Source organism: Heloderma suspectum, chromosome 7 (genome assembly GCF_057233095.1).
Source record: "Heloderma suspectum isolate Gila_16-S chromosome 7, 16-S_ref, whole genome shotgun sequence".
NCBI classification, from domain to species: domain Eukaryota; kingdom Metazoa; phylum Chordata; class Lepidosauria; order Squamata; family Helodermatidae; genus Heloderma; species Heloderma suspectum.
Window position 1 is genome coordinate 35,231,032 of NC_139464.1, and position 18,960 is coordinate 35,249,991.

Genomic DNA, 18,960 nt, shown 5'->3' on the forward strand with positions numbered 1-18,960 from the left:
ATTTGCTGAATTGTTTTTTCTAACTTAATGATAGTTTTAAAATGTTGCTTTTATTCTAGTTAAAGAGACCACAGGGCCCTCAACTAGAGTAACTTCTGTTAGCCCACTTGATTCTGCTGTACAGTTGCCTGTAAGTACACAATTTTTTTCAGTAAAAGATATTGCCAGTATGGCATACCACACTTGTTCACCTGTGTTTTGCTACACCTAGAGATCATGATTTAAAATATAGCTAGCCGTCTTGCATTTAAGCACTAGCCTGGTAGCCATAGGATTTGTGCGCAGGTGAGTGAGCAGGCTGGCAGAGGAGCACTCCATCCCTCTTCTGTGCCCAGCATAACAGTGTGGTAGATAGGGATGTACGAAAGTCACTTAGCTTTTCGGGGATTCTGTTCATGGTGAGGGGGGAGGCGTTCCGTCCCTCCGCCCCGGAATCCTCGACGGCTGGCTGTGCTCTGCGGCGGCTCTGCGGAGCAGCCGGCCAGGCCCAGGCCAGCGCTGTCCGCAGCCGGATTTCCGGCTGCGGAGGGCTCTGGGTAAAAAACACAAACAAAACGCATACGCAAACGGCGGCGCATACGGCCGTCGCCATTTGTGTTCCTTATTTTTCGCTGTCTTAGTCTACGTAAATATTTATGTAGACTAAGACGAAGAAAAGAAAGGGGAACGCAAATAGCGTACTGGGCGCTATTTGCATTCCCCTTTCTTGTCTTCGTCTTAGTTTACGTAAATATTTACGTAGACTAAGATGGCGAAAAATAAGGAATGCAAATGGCGGCAGCCGTAGCCACCGCCATTTGCGTACGCGTTTTTTTTTTTACCGAGACGTGATAGGCTACATAAGTCTTTACGCAGCTTATCACGTCTGGGGGGGGGGGGGGGGGACATAGACTGCAAATGGCGGCGGTGGCAGCCGGTCGGAAGACCAGCCGCTGCCGTAGCCGCTGCTGGAGCTGTCGCCGTCTGAAACATCCACCCCAGGTAAGTCTCGTCCCAGGGGGGATCCGCAGGGGCTGGGGGGGTGGCAGGTTGTTCCGCGATGGATTTCGGGGGGCCGAATGCACTGGCATTCGGCCTCACCGAGATCCGTCGTGGAATTCTCTGACATCCCTAGTGGTAGACTGCTTCTGGGATGGGAGTCAGGGGGTAGGATGGTCAGAGCTCTCTTCTCAGCCAGTCCCCCACCAGGCTGTTAAAGAAGCATGCAGGCTAATAACTTTTGTGGGCTCATTTACATGGCTGATATATGGGGCAACAGAATGTGTCACACTAGTTCAGCTCTCATGCTGCCATCTCGCAGTTCAGTCCTCTGGAAATGCCTCCCGTGTTAGCCCCAGTGAAGTGAAAAAGAGCTGCGCAAGAGCAACTATCAGTCTCCATTGGTGCTTCCAGATGGTGGGGTCCTAGCACTAGCAGTCAGAAGGCATTGTGCAGAAAAGGGCAACTAAAATTATCAATGGGCTGGAGTATCTTCCCTATGGGGGAAGGTTACAACAGCTGGGATTGTTTAGCTTAGAAATTGGAGGGTAAGGGGAGACATGACAGAGGTGTACAAGATTAGGCATGGTGTGGAGAATGTGGATAGGGAGAAATTTTTCTCCCTCTCTCAGAATACTAGAACCTGGGGTCATTCCATGAAACGGATGGGTGGGAGATTCAGGACAGATAAAAGGAAGGACATCTTCACACAGCGCATAGTTAAGCTATGGAATTTGCTTCCACAGGATGTAGTGATGGCCACCAATTTGGATGGCTTTAAAAGGGGGTTAGACAAATTCCTGGAGGAAAAGGCTATGAAAGGCTACTAGTCTTGATAACTATGTGCCACCTCCAGTACCAGAAGCAGTGAGCCAACGGTCACTAGTTGCTGGGGAACATAGGCAGAGGGTGTTCTTGCACTCATGTCCTGCTTGTGGGTTCCTGGTCGACAGCTGGTTGGCCACTGTGTGAACGGAATGTTGGACTAGATGGACCCACGGTCTGATCCAGCATGGCTCTTCTTATGTTCTTATGTTATAATGGGGAAGCCCAACCCAGCCTATCGAGGGTGGGCAGGCTGATGACAAAGGCTGATGACAACCCTGCCGCAGCAAGTGCCTTGTGATACCTCCACAGTCCCTTCTAGGATGTGGGGGAGAGAAGAAAAAGAAAAATGGTCAGAAGCCTAAACTGAACTGGATTAGGCTCTCAGGAGCTCCAACCTGACCCAACTGTGCTCCTCGCTGGGCAAGGCTGATCTGGGGGGCTGGGGCCTTCAACTCCTGAGAAGGAATGTAGGCTCTGCCTGCAAGCCTGAGGGGGAGGTTGCACCCTGAAGTTCTAGAATACCCCCTAAAAGCTCTAGAGCAGGGCTGGTAACTTGTGACCCTCCAAATGTTTTGCCTACAACTCCCGTCATCCAACATCATTGGCTATGCTGGCTAGGGCTGATGGGAGTTGTAGGCCAAAAACATCTTGAGGGCCACAAGTTGCCCACCCCTGCTCTAGAGAATGTCTAGAACAGCTTTCCATAGGGAGCTTTTTCTGAAAGCGTTGAAACATGGCTGGCATTCCTAATGACCAATAGAAATAAAGGCAACCATACCATTTGCAGATCTGTTGGCTTTTACTCAGTGCATGTTTTCACCCTTTTAACTGCTCGTTCTTTGAAAAGTATTAATGCAATGGAGCACAGCTGTCAGATGAGAAGGGCCCAGTTCAATTTTCACTTTGGCTCTGAACTTACTAGGTGACCTCAGGCAAGCTGCTACCTCTCAGCCTCAGTTCCACTGCCAAGTAGAGATAATACTGTCATACATATTAGAGAGCTTATCTAGCAATTGCTGAGGTAGTGTATAGGAAGTGCTTTGAACACTTGAAATACACTATGTAAATCAGCCTTCTCCAAGCTGGCGTGGAGTCCAGATGTGTTGGACTACAGCTCCCATCACCCAGCCAATAGAGTCATTGGCTGTGCTGGCTGGGATGATAGGAGTTGCAGTCCAACACATTTGGAGAGTTCCAGCTTGGGGAAGGCTGATATAAATGCTAGGTGTTGTCTTGCTACCTCACATGTATGATATGATGATGTTTGTAGTCACTGTGGTGTTGGCAGGGCTGTTATTGCCTGTATGAATGGGGGAAAGTTCCTAGCTTTCACTTATCTTCTCTGTCATGATCAAGTATCTCAAGGGTGGTGTGTGAGAGTGAGTGAGTGTGTGTGTGTGTGTGTGTGTGTGAGAGAGAGAGAGAGAGAGAGAGAGATGACTGTTATATAGATATAGACCAGGGGTGGGCAGAAAGTAGATATCCACATGTTTTGGACTTCCAGCAGTCCTGACCATTAGTCATGCTGGCAGGGGCTGATGGAGCTGAAGTCCAAAACATCTGGAGATCTACCTTCTGCCCACTGATCATGTAGACCATCAATCTTTTAATGAAAAATGTTCTCCAAACCATAGAAAACTTCACCACCAAGGCAGAATGCAAGAGTGAGAACACAAGAACGAAGGTGGTATGACGTTGGCATTTTTCAAAGCAACAGTGCTTTGGTGAACCAGTTTTATTTGCTGGCAGAAGAAAAGGCCACAATTTCTAGCAAGGTAATTGTTTATTGATTATTAATAGGGGAGAAAAAGATGTTGAGAATATTTAGGTAAGAGAATTAACAATCTTATGTTGAGTATAGTTTGGTATTTATTGCTAGGAGCTTAGGAAGCTGCCTTACACTGAGACAGACCATTGGTTCATCTAGCGCAGTATTGTCAACACTGACTGGCAGCAGCTCTCCAGGGTTCCAGGCAGAATTCTTCCCTAGCTGTACCTGGAGATGTTGGGGATTGCACCTGGGCCCTTCTGCATGTAAAGCACGTGTTCTGCCACTGAGCTAAAGTCCCTCCCATTTGTCTTATATTTCTTATACCTATTGCCCTGTGCCTTTCCTATTATTACCATATTAGTCTCACACTTGTTATGCCTTCGCAGTTCCCTCTCATCCCAAGTTATTTTAAGATCCCTTTATCCTTGGGTGACATGTCTGTGGATACAGTGAAAGTTAGGCACATTGAAATCTCATTACTGACAATTACTCAGTGACATCAGTGGGTCTTAAAAGCATTCAACTTTGGATGGACTACGTTCCATATAACTTCATGTAACTAATGTGTGATTGTACTAGGAAGTTAACTTAGCAGTGGTTCTGGCATCACTATTTGCAAAGGAGTTGGTTTCTTTTTATTATTTTTAAAATACAGAGCAAATTAATGGTCTCTTTGTCTTTTTTTTTTTAACTTTAGGTAGACAATGCAGATGTTCCAAATGACAGTTTACTTAAGAAGCAGGATCTTGCTCCCGGCACTTTATACAGGTTTAGGGTTGCAGCAATTAATGGCTGTGGCGTAGGGCCATTCAGTAGAGTCAGTGAATTTAAGACCTGCATCCCTGGATTTCCTGGAGCACCTTCCATTGTGAAAATTAGCAAGGTAAGACACAAATAGGCATGGAGATGTGTTTGTTTAGTTCTACTTAAACCTAGAGAGGCAACGTTGGAGCTCACTACTCTTAGTAAAAGTCTGTTGTGGCAATATAGGGCACTCTGAGCAAAGCAAGTTGTTTTGAATTAAAATACATAAAATGGAGTGCGGGGGGGATATAACACACAGGGCTAAACCCAAGAATGCATCAAATTTTTCACATAGTAGTTTACCGTTTGAACTATGAGCTTGAAGTTCTTTTTTTTTAAGTCTCAGGTCGGGCATTCACTGATTGGGCGGTCTTAGGAAACACCCTATCCCAGCCCGATATCTGTCTTATATAATACAACCTCCCCCAACCTGGTGCCCTCCAGATGCTTTGGACTATAACTCCCAGCTTTCCTGACCATTGACTATGCTAGCTGGGGCTGATGGAATTTGGTCCAAACCATCTGGAGGGCACCAAGTTAGAGAAAGCTGATATAATGGTCTACTTTACAAGGTTACTAGAGGAATTACTCAGATGTCATATTTCAGGGGTGGAGCATGTGTGGCCCTCCAGATGTTGGTGGACTGCAGCTCCCACCAGCCCTAGCCAGCATAGCCATTGATGAGGGATCATGGGAGCTGCAGTCCGACAACATCTGGAGGGCCACCCGCTCCCCACCCCTGAGGCATGTGAAGCACTCTGTGCAGTACAAATGCCAAGTTCTCATTATCCTACAGCAGCCTTCTCCAACCAGGAGCCCCCCAAATGTGTTGGACTGCAACTCCCATCATTCCCAGCCAGCATGGCCACAGCCATTGCCCATGCTGTCTGGGAATGATGGGGGTTGCAGTCCAACACATCAGGTGGTCTCCAGGGTGGGGAAGGCTGTCCTAAGTGGTGGCAGTGGCATTTCTTTTTCCACGGTCAGAACAGTCTTGAACAATACGATGTAACAACAGGGAGCTTCTGAGCTGGTGCCCTGTGTTTTTTCCCTACTACTGAGGAACCTGAACTAGTCATTGCAGATCTGACATGAGGGAACAAAGCTTCCAGCACAAAAGGCCTGCCACCCTGAAATTCTCTCTCTACAAAGTAAATCAGAAGTATGCATTCTACACGGTGAGAATTTGATGTCTTCGCCTCTCTTCCTCAGAGTGCAGATTGTATTCACCTTTCATGGGAGCCTCCTGTTTCGCCTTCAGGAAATATCTTGGAATACTCGGCTTACTTGGCTATAAGAACCACCCAGCTCCAGGAAAATCCTAATCAGCTCATGTTTATGAAAATCTATTGTGGCCTTAAGACCTCCTGTACAGTGACTGCTGCCCAGCTTGCAAATGCCCATGTTGATCATACATCCAAACCCGCCATAGTGTTCAGGATCTCAGCCAAGAATGAGAGGGGATATGGACCAGCTACACAAGTTCGATGGCTCCAAGGTAAAGCAAGTGATTTACCTGGGCACCCAAATCTTTCTCTGTAACATTGTAGAGGGGAGGGAGTTGGTGGCAGTGTGTCACTATTACTGTCGCTAATATATTTTTTCCAGTTTTCATGGAGAAATTGGCGACTGGCATGCATTTTAATGTTGGAGGCCCTGCCCAAGTAATTGACGCAATGTGGTCAGGCTGTTGTGGATGGCACAAAATGACTCTGTACCAGCATTGCATACAGAGGGTCTGCAGAAAAGAAGGCCGCAGGCCAGCTGTGGCCCTTTCTCTGACAATTTGAGCCCACCTCCCCCAGGAAATTCCAGATATTCATTGCTGGCAGCCTACCCCAACCTTTTTGAAGGAACATCTGCCCCCAACAGTGGGGTGGAAGATGGGTTGAGGGTAGGCTACTTCTAGTGAAGAAATCTTGGTCTGTGTGGGGTGCAGGAGGGGGGAAATTCCCATCCAGTGCAAAGGAGATATCCATCATGGGTTAAGTCCTCCCACTGCTCAGGACAGGCAAGGAACATGTGACCAAGCTTTTTGCCTTGGTCCTGGCCTCTGTGGCTCTTCCCAGCCAGTTCATTCCTTGCCTTTGCCTGGGACAGAGCTTGTTCTTATCTCTCCTCAACAATCTCCTTTTCCAGGCCTCATTTTTCCTTTCAATTCTTGTTCTACCTCTTCCTTAACAAACTTTTCTCTTTTTCTAGTTTAGTCTTTTCTGTCTTTTATAAACAAACAAACAGAAAAGAAAAGAGAAGGTTTTGCTTACTGTTTTCTGGATCCTCTGCCTTTTCACCACAAAATGGCATCACCTACCAAGAAGAGCTCCAAACCTGATAAGAAAAAAGAAAAGGTGCCTTTGGTAAGGCATATCAGAGTGGTCTGGAATCCAGCTGCTGATCGCAAGAAACCACGCCCACCCGACCTTGAGGAGCTGACAGTTGCTCCTGGATCGATAATGAGGAGTTTACAAGAGGGCCAGTAGTGTCTAGGCATAGCCTACACATGCGCCCCAGATCTCGCGCCCTCTCCATAGTTCCTGCCTCAGAAGAGGTTGACCCAGACATCAATCCAGAGGAGTTTGTGAGGGCACGTAAGCCCTGGGGCCCTGGGAGTGGGAGGAAGATGGGACGTGCCCGTTGTTTTCCCACCAAAAATCAATTTCATTTTCCCTGCATTTTGCAAACACAGCCTTTTTCAGGGAATAATACGAAGCTTTCTGGTCAAGGAAGGGATTGTTAAAAACGCAGGGAAAGGACTCTTTCCTTCAGTTCTTCTTCTTCTTCTCCTTTCCTACAGCCAAAGAAAAAACAAAAGAGGGTACTTCAGGCCAAGCACTCCAAGATGCCTGATAAAACAAAATTGCCCACATCTTCTGCTGAAGCAGCCCTTGATTCTCCCTACGCTCGCCTCACTATCAAGGGAAAACATCATAAGTCAAAGGGAATCTTGCCTGAGGGCCCTTCTGACTCAGATTCTCTTGTTTTGTTAGATGAATGGTCTGGTGAATGGTCAGATACTGGGACAGTGGACAAATCTTCCAGTGTAAGACTATTTAACAATGATGATTTTCTTCCAGTTCTATCCAAAGCTATGGCTTCATTGAACATTAATTCTCCTCAGGAAACAGCCAAGCAGCCTTCCAGAAGTGAAGCATTATTCCCAGACCCTAAGCCAGCTAACTGTGAGATACCTTTTCCTTTCTCCTTTGAAAAATTGGTTAAATTTTTAACCAATTTAACCAAAATTTAATGGAAGGCTCCCTGCCAAGTCAAAAGGAGCTCTAGCATAGCTCAAACATTTTACTCCTTACCACACCCAATAATGTGAAGAACTTAAGGTTCCTTTAGTTCAGTGATTCTCAACTGGTGGTCCATGGTGACTTTTTCAGTGGTCCACATGAATATATAACTGTATAAAATTAAATATAGATACCATTGCCAGAGAAAGTTTCTGGGTATCTGTATTTATACAGTTTGAATAAAAACATTTTCGAATCAGCATGTTTATACAACTTAACCTTCTTTACAGGAGGGAAACAGCACAAGAGAACGACATGCTGTTCTCCCATTATTTACATTCATACACTTTCGTACAACAGAAGTGCCACTTTACGGCTGGGCTGCAACTAAAAACTTGTTTTTGGCAGGAAGGTGGGAGTGACCTGTCTAGATATGTGCGGTTCTTGAGCGTAGCTCCTGCTCTCGTGCTGTGATTATCATGCCGTTTGTTCTGTGCTAAATATGCTGTTTTAGTTTCTTCATAAATTATGTTATAAAATGTAAGTACAATTGGATGAATCAACCAATGTCACATTATGCTCTCAGCTATTGGTGTTCACATGATATATGGTTGAGGGAGACCTCAAAGATGAGTTTCTTTTTTGTGAGACTCTTGATACTACCACAAAGGCTAGGGATGTGATGGAAATTGTTAACAATTTAACAATTTCTTTGAAGTGCATGGTCTGGATTGGGCAAATCACTGATGGTGCACCTGCCATGCTAGGCTCAAGATCGGGCTTCCAAGCATTGGTGAAACAGCACACTCCATTGGTAATCAGAGTTCATTGCTTCATTCATTGGGAAGCTTTGGCATCAAAAACATTGCCTGATCAACTTAACACCGTTTTCAAAGGGTTGGTGAAAGTGGTGAATTACATCAAATCATCCGTTCTGAATACCAGGCTGTTCAAAAGATTTTGCCAGGACATGGGTTCTGACTTTGATGTGTTGCTGTTCTACAGCAGGGAACATACTCAATGGAGTTTTTCAACTGAGAGAGGAGTTGGATTTGTTTCTCCAGGCTCAAGGAAAAGAGGAATTCTGAAATGTGCTGATGCAGTCACATTTAAAATTTGCATATCTTGTTGATATTTTTGGAATCTTGAACAAACTGAATCTTGAGCTGCAAGGGAAAGGTGCAAATCTGTTCTCTGACCAAAGCATCATCAAGGCTTCTCTTCACGAATTGGAACTCTGGATGGTAAGAGTCAAAGGCAATAATTTGGCTCAATTTCCATGTGTGGATGCCATGCTTGGGAAAAAGGAAGCTATTTGGATGCAAATTCTTGATCATTTACGGAAGCTATGAGACAAATTCCAACTATGCTTTCCGGAGGAGGACAGGACAAAAGATGGATGATCTCTCATCATGAATCCATTCATAACAGATGTCAATAGTATTCCAAAGGATCTGCAGGAGGAATTCTTGGATCTGAAAAATGATTTTATGACCCAAGATGTGTACAAGCAGTCTACCATAGGGAAATTTGGGATCAGCATGACTGGGAGTTACCCAAATCTGTCAGCACATGCAGTCAGATTTCTTTTGCTTTTTGCATCAACATATGTGTGTGAGACGGGATTTTCATGTTTGTTGCACATTAAGTCCAAACAGAGGAATTGGCTCGCAGTAGGAAGCAATATTCGTTGTGCATTATCAAGAGTACTACTCCAAACATTGAAAAGCTTGTCAGTGAGAAGACAATCCAAATATCTAAGAAATAAATACATTTCAAACCAAAATGTGTTTGCTCTTTTTAATCACATCTCAACCAAAATAAATAAATAAATGGAGGTGGTCCTCAAAATGTTTTTGATTGGCCTCGTGGCTCGTGGACTGAAACGAGTTGAGAACCACTGCTTTAGTTGATGTTCCAGTGGCAGCCTTACTTTCAGGAGCCATAAATCCTAAAGATGGGGACTCCCCCCTCAAGGATCCTGTGAAAAACGTATTGAAGCAGCCCCGAAAAGAGCTCATGAAGCTACAGCTTTCACTGTCTGTGCTTCCTGTACTGCTTCTTTTTTTTCTCGAGCCAGTCTCCTGTGGGTTGAAGATATTATCAACAATAAAGAGCTGGGTAGTTTTTCCTTGCTTAGTCTTTCTCAGTTATACAAGACATAAGCCTTCATTTCAGTTGCCCCACAGGATTCCATGATTTCTATACACGTTCCATTGTTTCAACCACAATGAAAAGATGTTCACTGTGGCTGAAACACTGGAATGTGGATGCTTATTCCAAAGGAAACCTAAGCACAGTTCCTATCACAGATACATGCCTCTTTGGAGAGGAAGCCCTCAAAAATATTTTAGTGGAAACCAAAGTTAAGAGGGATGAGAGGAGGTTCTCTAGATGAGCTCTCTCCTCCTCCTCCTCCTCCTCCTTTTCTTTTTGTTCCTTCAGATCTCCATTTAATTCATCCTTTCGGCGATGCAGTTATAAGTTCACAAAGCCCACATGGCCCAGAACCAGATTCCAACCTAGATCTCAGACCTCCAACCTCGGAAAGTCAGGCTTTCCCCAGTCCTCCAAAGCTCCTCACCAACTATTCTGACTCCCTTCCAGCAGGTGTTGGAGGAAGGCTACAATACTTCTTTCACACATGGGAAGAGACAGCACCGGACACCTGGACTCTCAACATTATTCAACATGGCTATTTCCTGGAGTTTCACTCCACTCCCAGGAGCAGGTTTCTTCTCTCCCCCCTTTCCAGGTCCATTCACAAACAACAACTGATGGCAGCATAAATTGCCCACCTCCAAGAGAGAGGAGCAATAGAACCTGTCCCACCTCCTGAGCACTTCCAGGGGGTATACTTCCTTCTCTTCCTGGTCCCCAAGAAGGGAGGGTCTTCATAGAATCATAGAATAGTAGGGTTGGAAGGGGCCTACAAGACTATCGAGTCCAACCCCCTGCACAATGTAGGAATCCAAGTCAGAGCATCCCTGACAGATGGCTGTCCAGCCTCATCTTGAATCCCTCCAGTGTGGGAGAGCCCAGTACCTCCCTAGGTAATTGGTTCCATTGTCATATTGCGCTAACAGTCAGGAAGTTTTTCCTGATGTTCAGCCGGAATCTGGCTTCCTGTAACTTGAGCCCATTATTCCGTGTCCTGCATTCTGGGATGATCAAGAAGAGATCCTGTCCTCCCTCTCTGTGACAACCTTTCAAGGACTTGAAAAGCAATATCATATCTCCCCTCAGTCTTCTCTTCTCAAGGCTAAACATGCCCAATTCCTTCAGTCTCTCTTCATAGGGCTTTGTTTCTGGGCCCTGATCATCTTTGTTGCCCTCCTCTGAACCCACTCCAGCTTGTCTGCATCCTTCTTAAAGTGCGGTGCCCAGAACTGGACACAGTACTCCAGATGAGGCCTAACCAGTGCTGAGTAGAGGGGAACTAGTACTTCCCAGGATTTGGAAGCTATGCTTCTATGAATATAGCCCAAAATAGCATTTGCCTTTTTTGCAGCCACATCACATTGTTGGCTCGTATTCAGCTTGTGATCTACAACAATTCCAAGATCCTTCTCGCTTGTAGTGTTGTTGAGCCAAGTATCCCCGATCTTGTAACTGTGCATTTGGTTTCTTTTTCCTAGGTGCAGAACCTGGCATTTATCCCTATTAAATTTCATTCTTTTGTTTGCTGTCCAGTGCTCCAGTCTATCAAGATCACTTTGAATTTTGTTTTTGTCTTCCAAGATAGAAGATAGGGACATTAGCCACCTCCAGTCATCTGGCACTTCATCCGTCCTCCATGATTTCTCAAAGATAATAGACAGTGGTTCTGAGAGCTCTTCTGCCAGTTCCTTTAATACTCTAGGATACAGTTCATCTGGCCCTGGAGATTTGAACTCATTCAAAGTAATTAGTTGTTCCTTGACCATATGCCTATCAATCTCAAGCTGTAGTCCTGCCCCTTCAGCTTGTACTTCGCCTTTGCCAGGGGGGTCATAGACCCTCTTTTGGGAGAAGACTGAGCCAAAGTAGGAATTGGGCACTTCTGCCTTTTCTTTGTCATCTGTTATCATTTTGCCATCCTTATTTAATAGCTGAACCACCATTTCTTTCCTCTGTCTTTTACTTTGCACGTAGGTGAAGAAAGCCTTTTTATTGCTTTTAGCATCCCTCACTAACCTCAGCTTGTTCTTAGCTTTAGCCTTCCTGACGCCATCCCTGCAATTCTGTGCTACCTGCCTGTGCTCTTCCCTTGTTTTTTGTCCTTCCTTCCACTTCCTACATGTGTGCTTTTTTGTTTTCAGGTCATCTCTAAGCTTTTTGTGAAGCCACATTGGCTTCTTCTGTTGTCTTCCACCTTTTCTTCTTGTTGGAATTGTTTGTGATTGTGCCTTTAGAGTTTCCTTTTTTAAAAGCTCCCACCCATCTTGGACTCCTTTTCTCGTTAGCGTCGCTTGCCGTGGGACCTTACTTGTCATTGTTCTGAGTTTATTAAAATCAGCTTTCCTAAAATCCAGGGTACGCTTCTTGGCATGCCATACTGGATCTGAAACACCTCAACAGGTTTGTGGCACATTGCAAATTCAAGATGGAGACCCTCCAGACTATCAAGGAGACTCTACATCAGAGGGATTACCTTTCCTCCATAGGCCTTATGGTGGCTTCTCTCCATGTTCCCATTGCTGCACAACACCAGAGATTTCTCTGCTTCTTCTGCAAGGGTCACCGTTTTCAGTACAGGGCAATGCCTTTCATCCTGCTATCAGCACCAAGAGTCTTTTCCAAGCTAATGCCAGCAGTGGTAGCCCACCTCGGACTCAAGGCCATTGTTTTCTCTATCTAGACGACCTCCTAAGGTCTCCATCGCTGTCAAAGGCCCGTGCAGATCTACAGTTCACTCTGTTTTGTCTCCAAGACCACGGATTCTTGATAAACTACCAAAAGAGCCACCTCCAACCCTCCTGACCACTCATCCACCTGCGGGCAGTTTTAGATACCTCCAAAGAAATAATCTCCCTGGCCCCAGACAGGTTATCCAAGGTTCCTCAGGTAACAAAGTCCCTCCTTCTAGCTCTCTCAGCAGCTGTCATGTTCCTTGCTCAAGTGCTGGGTCTCATGATACCCTGTTTAGGGATCATCCCATGGGCCAGGTTATATTCCAGACCCTTGCAGTGGCTACTTCTCCCCTTTCTGTCCAAAATAATCTACAGACACCACATCAAAGTTATTCTGCCTCAATCAGTCAGAACTTCTCTCCTCTGGTGGAGAACACCACACAACACAGCAAAGGGCACAGCCATCCAGGAACTCTGTTGCATCATTGTGACCACAGATGCCAGCCTGGAGGGTTGGGGAGCTCGCTGCCAGGGCCATCCCAGGGCCATTCAAGGGATCTGGCCTCCTGAGGTGAAACACCACAGTATCAACTGGCTGGAGTTACGAGCAATCCACCTTGCCATCAAACACTTTGTCCAACTCATGGGTCCTGTCCCTTTCCTAGTCAGAACAGACAGCACCACAGCCTTAGGTCATATTAATAATCAAGGAGGAACAAATCCAGATCTCATTACAAAGAGAGCTCTTCCTTCCTCCCTTGGGCAGAACACAACATTCCGGCCATCACTGCATAACACATCCAGAGGACCCTCAACACAGAAGCCCATTTTCTCAGTCGACAGCAGCTCAATCCAGGTGAGCGGACTCTCAATCCAACAGTTTTTCAGAGTCTTTGCCATCACTTCAGCCCAGCCCTGGTGGACTTATTTGTCTCCCCACTCAACAGTCAAGTACCTCACTTCTTCTCCAGACATCTAGCTTGAAAAGCAAAAGCCACAGACGCTCTCCACTTTACGCATTCCCACCGTTTCCACTTTTGGCCAGGGTCCTCAGGAAGATCAAGGAGTAACAGGCAACTCTAATACTCATAGATCTTGATTCTCCAAATCCTACAACTGGCAGAGTCAGACCCCTGGTTCCTTCCATTGACACCCAACCTTCTCATGCAAGGCCCTGTGCGGCATCCAGACCCCGAATGGCTGCAGCATGCCGCCTTGCTACTGAACACCGCACCTTCCTCTCCCTAGGCTATTCAGCTGAGGCAATAAACCCCATGCTGTCTTCCAGGAGACCATCCACCAATCGAATATATGAAACAACCTGGAAGGCATTCATTCATTGGTGCAGGAGGAAATGCATAGACCACAAGATGGCAGGAATCAAAGAGCTGCTACTGTTCCTGCAAGTGGGGCTAGATATGGGACTCAAAGCAAACACACTTCGAAGACAAGCCACACCTCTTTCTTCTGTCCTTTCCAAGCCCTGCCACAAGCCACTTAGTGCTCATCTGCACATTAAACGATTCCTCAGAGAAGCGTCGCTTATCTCCCCTCCAGTTATACATTGTTTCCCTACATGGAACCTGCATACAGTCCTTTCTGCTCTCACTGCTCCACCCTTTGAGCCTCTCAGAACTGTATCTCTGTGTTTCCTCTCACTTAAGGCTTTATTTCTGGTAGCTATAAACTCTGCCAGGAGAGTTTCAAAGTTATCAGCTCTCTCCATGGGGGGCCACCTCTGCACGTTCAGCAAGGACTCTGTCACACTCCAGTTAGATCCATCCTTAATTCCCAAAATTAACACTCTCTTTCACAGAACACAAGGAATTGTTCTTCTCTCCTTCTGCCCTAATCCTTCTCACCCCTCTGAGTGGGTCTGGCACAAATTGGATGTTAGAAAGGCCATCGAAATCTACCTTAAGAGGACTGAGGAACTCCGACGTTCCGATTCCTTATTTCTTTCCTTTCATCCAACAGCCTTAGGGCAGAAAGCTTTCTGTGCTACCCTTGCCAGGTGGCTAAGGCATGTATTTTTGCAGCCTATGCAGTTAAAAAAACTCCCTAAACCTGCACATGTTACAGCACACTCCACCAGGGCTACGGCTGCCTCAGCAGCTTTTTCTGCTAATGCCCCCTTAGCAGAGATCTGTAGGGCAGTCACGTGGTCCTCACACCTTATGTTTGTAAGGCATTATAGGATGGACAAATACGTTTCTGCCGAAGCAGCCTTTGGATATAGAGTGTTACAACAGGTATTACCTCAACCATAGGGTCAGCATGCTTTGGGGCCCGCCCTATGAGAATAGTAGCTTTTATACATCCCATGATGGATGTCTCCTTCGGACTGGATGGGAATGGAAAGTTGGGTATGTACTGTGAAGTTCCATTCTGATTCGGTATGTAGGAGACATCCATACTGCACCCTCTGGCAGGCTGACCACCCTGTTGATACTAGCATTTATTTCAGTTTTTCTCGTGGAGTGTGCCAATACCCAGAGAGGTTTTTTTCCCCCTTTTCCATTCTACCTTCTTTTTTTTTTACTTACTGCATTAACGGCTCCTCAATAGCTACTCTGTCCAAATGCTTGGCTAGAAAAGAACTGGCTGGGAGGAGCCACAAAGGCCAGGACCAAGGCAAAAAGCTTGGTCACATGTTATTTGCCTGTCCTGGGCAGTGGGAGGAGTTGACCCATGATGGGTCAACCCATGATGTGCTCCTGCGCACTGAATCGGAATGGAACCTCACGGTAAGTGCCCAACTTTCCAGTCTGTGATGGTGCTTCTTTCTTATTGCTGCCATCACCCCTCTGTTCTACTCTAGATTTGGAGCAAGTTGTTGTTGTTCAGTCGTTCAGTCGTGTCCGATTCTTCGTGACCCCATGGACCATAGCACGCCAGGCCTTCCTGTCCTGCACTCTCTCCCGGAGCGTGCTCAAGTTCATATTCATTGCATCCGTGATGCTATCTAGCCATCTCATCCTCTGCCGTCCCCTTCTCCTTTTGCCTTCAGTCTTTCCCAGCATCAGGGTCTTTTCCAGGGAGTTTTCTCTTCGCATTAGGTGGCCAAAATATTGGAGCTTCAGCTTCAGTATCTGTCCTTCCAATGAGCACTCAGGGTTGATTTCCTTTAGGATGGACTGATTTGACCTCCTTGCAGTCCAGGGGACTCGTAAGAGTCTTCTCCAGCACCACAGTTCGAAAGCATCAATTCTTCGGCGCTCAGCCTTCCTTATAGTCCAGCTCTCACAGCCATACATTACTACTGGGAAAACCATAGCTTTGATTAGATGGACCTTTGTCGGCAAGGTGATGTCTCTGCTTCTTACTATGCTGTCTAGGTTGGCCATAGCTTTCCTCCCAAGGAGCAAGCGTCTTTTAATGTCATGGCTACAGTCACCGTCTGCGGTGATCTTGGAGCCCAAGTAAGTAAAATCTGTCACTGCTTCCATTTCTTCCCCTTCTATATGCCAGGAAGTGATGGGGCCAGATGCCATGATCTTAGTTTTTTTAATGTTGAGTTTCAAACCAGCTTTTGCACTCTCCTCTTTCACCCTCAACAAGAGGCTCTTTAGATCCTCTTCGCTTTCTGCCATTAGGGTGGTATCGTCTGCATATCGGAGGTTGTTGATAATTTTCCCAGCAATCTTAATTCCGACCTCTGATTCATCCAACCCGGCATTTCTCATGATGTACTCTGCATATAAGTTAAATAAGCAGGGTGACAATATGCAGCCTTGTCGTACTCCTTTCCCAATTTTGAACCACTCGGTTGTTCCATGTCTGGTTCTTACTGTTGCTTCTTGACCCTCGTACAGGTTTCTCAGGAGACAGGTAAGGTGGTCTGGTACTCCCATCACTTTCAGAATTTGCCACAGTTTGTTGTGATCCACACAATCAAAGGCTTTAGCGTAGTCAATGAAGCAGAAATAGACGTTTTTCTGGAATTCTCTTGCTTTCTCCATGATGCAGCGAATGTTGGCGATTTGATCTCTAGTTCCTCTGCCTCTTCGAAACCCAGCTTGTACTTCCGGTAGTTCTTGGTTCGCATACTGCTGAAGCCTAGCTTGTAGGATTTTGAGCATCACCTTGCTGGCATGTGAAATGAGCGCAATGGTGCGGAAGTTTGAACACTCTTTGGCGTTGCCCTTCTTTGGAATTGGAATGTAAACTGACCTTTTCCAGTCTTGCGGCCACTGTTGAGTGTTCCAGATTTGTTGACATATTGAATGCAGCACTTTAACAGCATCATCTTTTAGGATTTTAAATAGTTCGGCTGGAATACTGTCATCTCCGCTAGCTTTGTTGTTACTAATGCTTCCTAAGGCCCACTTGACTTCACTCTCGAGGATGTCCGGCTCAAGTTCAGTGACCGCACTATCATGGCTATCAGGGACATTCAGATCTTTCCTGTAGAGTTCTTCTGTTTATTCTTGCCACCTCTTCTTAATCTCATCTGCTTCTGTTAGGTCCCTGCCTTCTTTGTCCTTTATCATGCCCGTCTTTGCACAAAACGTTCCCTTGAGAGCCCCAATTTTCTTGAAGAGATCTCTAGTCTTTCCCATTCTGTTGTTTTCCTCGATTTCTTTGCATTGTTCATTTAAGAAGGCCTTCTTGTCTCTCCTTGCTATTCTCTGGAACTCTGCGTTCAGTTGGGTATATCTTCCCCTTTCTCCCTTGCTTTTCGCTTCCCTTCTTTCGTGAGCTACTTGTAAAGCCTCATCAGACAGCCACTTGGCTTTCTTGCATTTCTTTTTCTTTGGGATGGATTTCGTTGCTGCCTCCTGAACAATGTTACGGACCTCCGTCCATAGTTCCTCAGGCACTCTGTCTATCAGGTCTAATCCCTGAAATCTATTCTTCACCTCCACTGTATATTCATCAGGGATATGCTTTAGGTCATACCTGAACGGTTTAGTGGTTTTCCCGACGTTCTTCAATTTAAGCCGAAAATTTGCAAGAAGCAGCTCATGATCTGAGCCACAGTCAGCTCCAGGTCTTGTTTTGACTGACGCTTCTCCATCTTTGGCTGCAAAGGACATAATCAATCTGATTTCGATATTGACCATCTGTTGATGTCCATGTGTAGAGTCGCCTCTTGTGCTGTTGGAAAATAGTGTTTGCTATGATCAGCATGTTCTCTTGGCAAAACTCTATTAGCTTTTGTCCTGCTTCATTTTGTACACCAAGGCCATGCCTGCCTGTTATCCCGGTGATTTCTTGATTTCCTACTTTAGCATTCCAATCCCCTATGATGAAGAGGACATCTTTTTTTGGTGTTAGTTCTAGAAGGTGTTGTAGGTCTTCATAGAACCGATCAACCTCAGCTTCTTCGGCATCAGTGGTTGGGGCATAGACTTGAATTACTGTGATGTTGAATGGTTTGCCTTGGATTCGTACTGAGATCATTCTATCATTTTTAAGATTGTACCCCAGTACTGCTTTTCCCACCCTTTTGTTGACTATGAGTGCTACTCCATTTCTTCTAAGGGATTCTTGCGCACAATAGTAGATATGATGGTCACCTGAATTAAATTCGCCCATGCCTGTCCATTTGAGTTCGCTGATTCCCAAGATGTCGATGTTCAATCTTGCCATCTCATGTTTGACCACCTCCAGCTTACCTTGATTCATTGATCTGACATTCCAGGTTCCTAAACAATATTGTTCTTTACAGCATCGGATTTTCTTTTCACCACCAGACACATCCACAGCTGAGTGTCCTTTCGGCTTTGGCCCAGCCGCTTCACTCTTTCTGGCGCTACTTGGAAATACCCTCTGCTCTTCCCCAGTAGCATATTGGACACCTTCCGACCTGAGGGGCTCATCTTCCGGCGTCATATCTTTTAGCCTTGTGATACGTTCCATGGGGTTTTCTTGGCAAGAATACTGGAGTGGGTTGCCATTTCCTTCTCCAGTGAACCACATTTTGTCAGAACTCTCTGCCATGACCTGTCCGTCTTGGGTGGCCCTGCACGGCATAGCTTATGGCTTCACTGAGTTACGCAAGCCCCTTCGCCACAACAAGGCAGTGATCCATGAAGGGGTTTGGAGCAAGGGGAGCCCCTAAATCTGCAGGTGTTATCTAGGAGGGAGGGCAACTACCAACTGTCTCCCCAGTCACTGCTTTGTGAGTTCAGCCTCTTTGCCTGCCTTTAGTCAAAGCATAGGGCATGAATCTGGCACAGAGGGGAATTATCCTTTGCGTGGTCACAAGTATACAGTCAAACCCCAGGTTCCAAATTAATACGTTTTGCTAAGATTAGGGCTGAGGGATGAGGGAGAAAGTAGATAGGGTAGCATCCAAAAGAAATAAAACAGTTTAATTCCGAAATAGCCTATACTAGATGGTCTTAAAGAGAAATTCCAAAATGTACTTGTGCATAGCAATGTTCATCTAAGACATTCAGAGATGACAAAAGGATGACAATTTTCATAGGGGAAAACCCTATTTGTTTATCCCTGTAGCACCAGGGGAGGGGGTTGGCGGGGGAAGAGTCCTCCAGTCAGGTGT

General features: G+C 45.9%; 1 protein-coding gene across 3 annotated transcripts in view; it reads left to right on the plus strand.

Annotated features, from left to right (window-relative positions):
* Positions 1-18,960, plus strand: part of HCFC2 (host cell factor C2) — a 48,633-nt gene that overhangs the window by 20,084 nt on the left and 9,589 nt on the right. For 2 of the 3 annotated variants that reach the window (XM_084809639.1, XM_084809637.1), the window contains exons 12-15: positions 60-130; positions 3,441-3,581; positions 4,275-4,460; positions 5,594-5,879. In XM_084809639.1, coding sequence (XP_084665765.1) covers positions 60-130; positions 3,441-3,581; positions 4,275-4,460; positions 5,594-5,879 — 684 coding nt within the window. Of the gene's footprint in view, positions 1-59; positions 131-3,440; positions 3,582-4,274; positions 4,461-5,593; positions 5,880-7,175; positions 9,400-18,960 lie in introns of those variants that run through there. The other variant, XM_084809638.1, reaches the window with a different exon arrangement.